We start from the raw sequence: 5,639 nt of genomic DNA on the forward strand, positions 1-5,639 counted from the left end.
TAACAATTGAGCGTTTTTTTCTTTACGCTCAATGTCAGAAGGGAAGGCAAAGAACTCAAAAAATGAGCTCTCACTCTGAGCAAGAGACTATTTTTTTATTTCGCTTTAGTTTTCGCTTGAGCGTTGTTGGTAATTTTTTTTCTTTTCAACTCTTTTAACGAGTCTCTTCTCGGGAGTAATAAAATTATCTCTCGCGAGTTTGACTCAGTAAGTGAGTGAACGACTGAATAAATTAATGCAAAAAGTCTTTCAAACACTCTTCACATTAAATTGCCTTGTTGGAAGAAAAAGAACGAAATTTTGATTTTTTTATTTAACACTTAAATCTATATATTATACATATATTTTAGATATATTATATTCATTTATTTATATTTTCTTTATTTAACTTAACAATTAATAGTGCATTTAAATTTTCTGCACTTATTGAGCTTCGTCGCTCAGTTAAAATGTAGTGCAGAGCAGAAAAGGCGCGCTCTACAGAAACCTGAGTTGCAGGTGTAGCTAGCACTACCTGTGCGAGTGCAGTCAAATGTGGCAGTTTAAGTTTTATGTCATTAAAAAAATTTAATATATTTGCATTGAGTGGCAAGCGACCATACATAAAGTCGAAGTTTTCAATGTCCCCATAAATCTTTGCAAGCTTTGCAGAAACAGGCTCTTCCGTGCATTCCGAGATTGTCTGAACTTGATTTAAGTAAGCTGCAAGCAGCGAATCCTCCCCAGACATGGATACGTTTAAAGTTTGCGAAGATAATGAGGAATCAAATGCATCTTGACTTTCATTAGTTGCCTCCTCTGGAACATTTTCTGTTGAATGTGTCTGAAATAATAAAGCGATAGTTAATTTAACATGTTTTCTTGATTTTCGAAATGTACCAACAATAAACAGGACAAAAATTTGAATCAAAATACAATGAACAGCTTACTTGTTTTAACGCGATTAAACGACATGCTAAAATTTTTAAAGTTTTTTTTGCCAATACCTTTTGATCATTTGACAACATACAGTTGACCCGTGGGTCCATGTAAATTGCTGCCAACATCACTTCGTTTTCTAGCAATTTCGTTTCTCTTACTTTAATTTGAGCTAATAGTTTTTTTTTATAAAATTGTGACTATTCTCACACTTCAATTTAAGTTCCATCCAAAGAATATAGAACTCACTATAAACTAAGTTTGCATCTTGTAATTTTAAGGTCGCCTGATATATGTCTTTGAACGCGTCAATATAAATTTCCATCCATTCCCAATCAGCTTCTACATATATTTTAGTCTGCGAAGTCAGGAACTCCTTTAGGTCAAACAGCTTGGTGACCATTATATACGTCGAATTCCAAAGTGTTACCACGTCTAATGATGGAATGTTCTTTTTATTTTCCATTAAGAAACGTCTATATGTTTATGAAATTGTTTACTTAACGTATTTATTTAAGAAAAAAAATCATTACGTACCTGTTTGTTTCTGTGCGAAGCGATTTGCTCAACGTGCGACAGGCACTAATTTTATCGCTGATCTCCTTTGCCTTGTTAACATCGAACACACATAATTGCAAAGTGTGTACGGCGCATCTTACAAGGTGAATGTTGTTTAAATCAATGGAATCTAGTTTTTCCATGACATTCTCAGTTTCGCGGTCATCGCAAAAAAGGGACTCCTCCGTCGATTCATTTAAAATTTGAACGGCTTTTATCATATTCTTGCCGTTATCTGATGTTATGCTGTGTATATAAGAACGGTATTCTTTAATAACATTAATATTAAAATATTTTTTAAAATTCAATATTTACCTGAACACTTGATCTAGAGTTATTTCATAATCATGTAAGATGTCAAGAATTTTTTCTTTTATATACATCCCGGTGTGTGCATCAGTTAGCTCAATCATCCCTAGAGTCTTGATAACGATCTCAGTTTTAGAAAGGCTTGCTTGAATCATGTGCAGATTTACACCAAGAATGGCTTTATCCATCCTAGTGGCGACATCGATTTTAAGGGACACTAGCTTTCCCTTTACGATGGCCCTTATGTTGTTTTTAATTGATGTCTCTTTAACAGACACAAAATTCATAATGTTTCGTGAAGTAACGGGGTTCATGCCAAGTGAGTTGTAAATTGGGTCCACAATTTCTTTGAACCCTTCACTATCCAGGAACTGAAATGATTTTCCTTCTGTGGTGACAATTTTTATTAAAGCTGAAATGATTCCTGCTTCACTTGTGTGATACGTAATTTTTCTTTTCTTTTCCATTTGCGTTTCTTCACAATCCTCTTTATCGCACCAATCATTAAATATTTCCTCATGTTTTGTTGCTAAATTTCGTTTTAAATTGGTAACATTAATACCAGCCAACTTAACACTACAAACATTACATGTCGATTTATTTTCAATGGGATTGAAATTAAAGAATTTGTGCACTTTTTTATTAAGGTCTCTTCCCATTTTTTTTAAAAAAATTTTTCACTGCACACACTTGTTTCAAAGACGCAATTAAAATATGCTTCACTCGCTAAAAGACGTTTTGCTTCATTTCACTCAAGCAAATACTCGCGTCTAAGTGAAACGAAAAAAAAACGGTAAATAACGATTGTTGTCCGAGCGCGAGCAAGCTAAGCGAACAGCCTACAAATTCGTCACTCGCGAGTATTTTTTTAAATACTCAGTGAAGAGACTTATTTCAAGACGACGGAAATTACTCAATTGTTATTTGCAAGCTCTGGTTGGTACACTATTTTTTCATTATAATTTTTTTTATCAATTTTATGTTTTAATAAATATTTGTCTATTTCCGTTTCTATAAGTGCTTGTGTTTGATTTCTAATTATTTTGCATTTTCTCTTTGTGTATTTCATATCCCTTTACTTTTAATTATATTATTATTTAATGTTACTTTTATTGTTTTTGAAGGGCAAAACAGGGACTCCTTATATTCCTACTCCTTATTAAAATTAAGGATCCTGTGAAAAAAATATAAATGTGTATGAGGGAATATGTATAATAAATAAATTATTGACGGATGGCAAAAACAAAGAAAGATCAATAAAAACCAGGGGGCTCCGCCCCCTGCTCGCTTCGCTCGCCTACCCCCGGCTCGCTTCGCTCGCGGTGAGGTGCGGCTACAGTCGAACACGCTCGACAGTAGGATACCCTGAGCCCATGTACTCTTTTATAAAAGTTGATTGTTGCCCATTTTCAATGGCCTCAGGGTATCATAAATTACACACGCGAAACTATGAACAACTTTCGGTTTTCTTAAATCACTGTGCTTATCACTGCAGACTACGTTATTAATGCCTCACTGAACTAATACATCACTCGATTACGATTACGACCTTCGATTTAATTTATATTTCTAATTAATTTTAAATAAGTTTAATATAATAAACTTTAATATAATAAACTTATTTAAAATTAATTGAAATTGATAAATTGTAAATCGCAAGTCGTAATCATAATCGCTTGCAATCGATGTAGCTTGTGTCAAGAGTAGCCACAAACTACAACTTTGCTCAGCCTGCAATCTGGCAGCACCTATTTTTCTTTCTCACTCTCTCCCTCTTACGCAACAAATTCGAGCCTGCCAAAGGCTGCTGCAGTGCGCGCGAAATTTGAAATAAAAGGCAATGTCTAATTTTATGAGATTCTTAAAGCGGAAAATGCTAAGCTTTTTTTTACAACGATAATAAGCAGATACTTATTATATATATGTGTAAGGAATCGAAAATATTAATAATTAAAATTATTATTTTGCAGCTTTCAGTGCTCGGCAAAGATGCAAGAGTAGTGCTGCAATATGATCGCTATTTCTCTCATGCAATTTAATGCATAGCTATCAGCTTCTGCTGATTTTTGCCATGCAAAAATACATATTTATATATTAACACAATTATATTTTAATCAAATTGTATATTTGTATATACATAAATTATACATTATCATTTTCATTACATGATATCGATAATATTTTTGCTTATCGCTTGATTCTTATTTGGTACCCAAAAGAAAATGGGTACTAATTCGTTCTGTCTTTGTGCGCGCCTTGCATACAAACGTGAACATGCTGTCTCGCCCGCACGTTTGATTTGCCATGCAAATGTAATTATTGAATTAAATGTAAATTCCGAAATAACTTCTTTATTTATGGGTCAATCGCTTTGAAATTTTCAGCGTCGTTTAATACGCATACTTCTCAACTGACTGTTCAGTTAGGAAGTGCTATGTCAAAAATTGCGCCTGTAAATCGTTTTTTTACAATTTGTGGGCGAAGGGGGCGTGGCATCAAAAATTGGAAACAAACTTGACCTGCGTATGGTATTCACAAGCCTGCACTCCAAATTTGAAGTATCTAGCACTTATAGTATCTGAGATCGACGCGTTCAAACAGACGGACAGACAGACGGACAGAAGGACAGACGGACAGACAGACGGACAGGGCTAGATCGACTCGGCTGTTGATCCTGATCAAGAATATATATACTTTATGGGGTCTGCCACCCCTCCTTCTGCCTGTTACATACATTCTTCCAAACACATTATACCCTTTTTTGCCCATTTTCAATGGGCTCAGGGTATAAAAATACGAAAATAATAAATAAATGAACGAAAATAAATAAACAAATAAATATTAAAATTAATAAACAAAAGAAAAAAAATTAACAGATTTAAATAAATTTTTAAGTTTAAAATTAAATAAATGAATTTTTTATCAAAAATATTGAATAATGGATTAAATAATAAATAAATAATAAAATAAATAATTATAAATTAACTAAACAATAATAAATAAATGACTTTACGTTAACAAAGTGAACGAAAGAGAACCAAAAAATTTACATTAAGCAATAAATAACAGGTAAATAAATAACAAATTCAATAAATAATAATTTAAATAAATAATCTATTAATTAATTAAACTGCCAATCCAGTCCAGGAACAGGGAACGATATAAACGGTACAGCTCACCAGATATCCAGCTAAGCGCAGCCAGACAGCGCTGACGTCGCCGTCTCGTGGCTGAACGCTGCCAAAACACACTTTGCCGTCAGCTGTTTGTTTAATTGTTGTTTTGTCTTTGGCGTGACGCACGTTGTATTGTTTTAATTGTTGATTGGTTACTTGTCGTTGACCGATATTTAGGTGAATAATTTTGGGTTTGGGTTATTGTTATATTGTTGCTAAAAATATATATATTTTGTAGGTGTGTGTGTTTGCATAAATGTATGCTTGTATGGGGTACAAAAAAATTTTACACTTGTTGCTTGTTGTTGTTGTTTTGTGATATTGTTGTTGCTTTTGTCTTGACAATAAACTGTTGTTCACTGAACGTATGTGGATGTGTGTGTATATATTTAATTTTAAATTATATTTATTTTGATTTTCGTTTAAATATAATTTTACCCGCTACTACACTTTTGGATTTATATATATCTATTTATATATATCTATTTATTAATCTGTCTATATATATATACCGCACACAACTCAAAAATTTGGGCCGACGAAACTCCCAGCGCATGCGTCTACGCTCGAGCTTCCAATCAGACACTCGATGCCTGCCAAAACTGTCTGTTGCTAAGCTTGCATTTTCTACCATACCCCCGTTCCCCTTTTGTCTACCAATTCCTCTTTCGCCCACAC

At 33.5% G+C, this 5,639-nt stretch overlaps 1 protein-coding gene across 1 annotated transcript; it reads right to left on the minus strand.

Moving 5' to 3' along the window:
• Positions 1-408: 408 nt before the first annotated feature.
• On the minus strand, positions 409-1,953 carry LOC117782666. The gene is made up of 3 exons (XM_034619694.1): positions 1,792-1,953; positions 1,456-1,722; positions 409-823 (listed from the first exon to the last, which is right to left on the minus strand). Exons 1-3 carry the CDS (start codon positions 1,938-1,940, stop codon positions 739-741), a joined length of 501 nt encoding a protein of 166 aa, XP_034475585.1. The 5' UTR covers positions 1,941-1,953; the 3' UTR covers positions 409-738.
• Between the last annotated feature and the right edge of the window lie 3,686 nt (positions 1,954-5,639).

The sequence above is a fragment of the Drosophila innubila genome, assembly GCF_004354385.1.
Source record: "Drosophila innubila isolate TH190305 chromosome 2L unlocalized genomic scaffold, UK_Dinn_1.0 5_B_2L, whole genome shotgun sequence".
Lineage (NCBI taxonomy): Eukaryota > Metazoa > Arthropoda > Insecta > Diptera > Drosophilidae > Drosophila > Drosophila innubila.

Bases quoted from the DNA above. Each gene is read 5' to 3' on its own strand.
- LOC117782666 (XM_034619694.1), bottom strand. From the start codon at position 1,940: ATGATTCAAGCAAGCCTTTCTAAAACTGAGATCGTTATCAAGACTCTA. The intron at 1,723-1,791 runs GTAAATATTGAA...TTATATACACAG, and splicing joins ACTCTAGATCAAGTGTTCAG to CATAACATCAGATAACGGCA. The intron at 824-1,455 runs GTACGTAATGAT...TTATTATTTCAG, and splicing joins CTTCGCACAGAAACAAACAG to ACACATTCAACAGAAAATGT.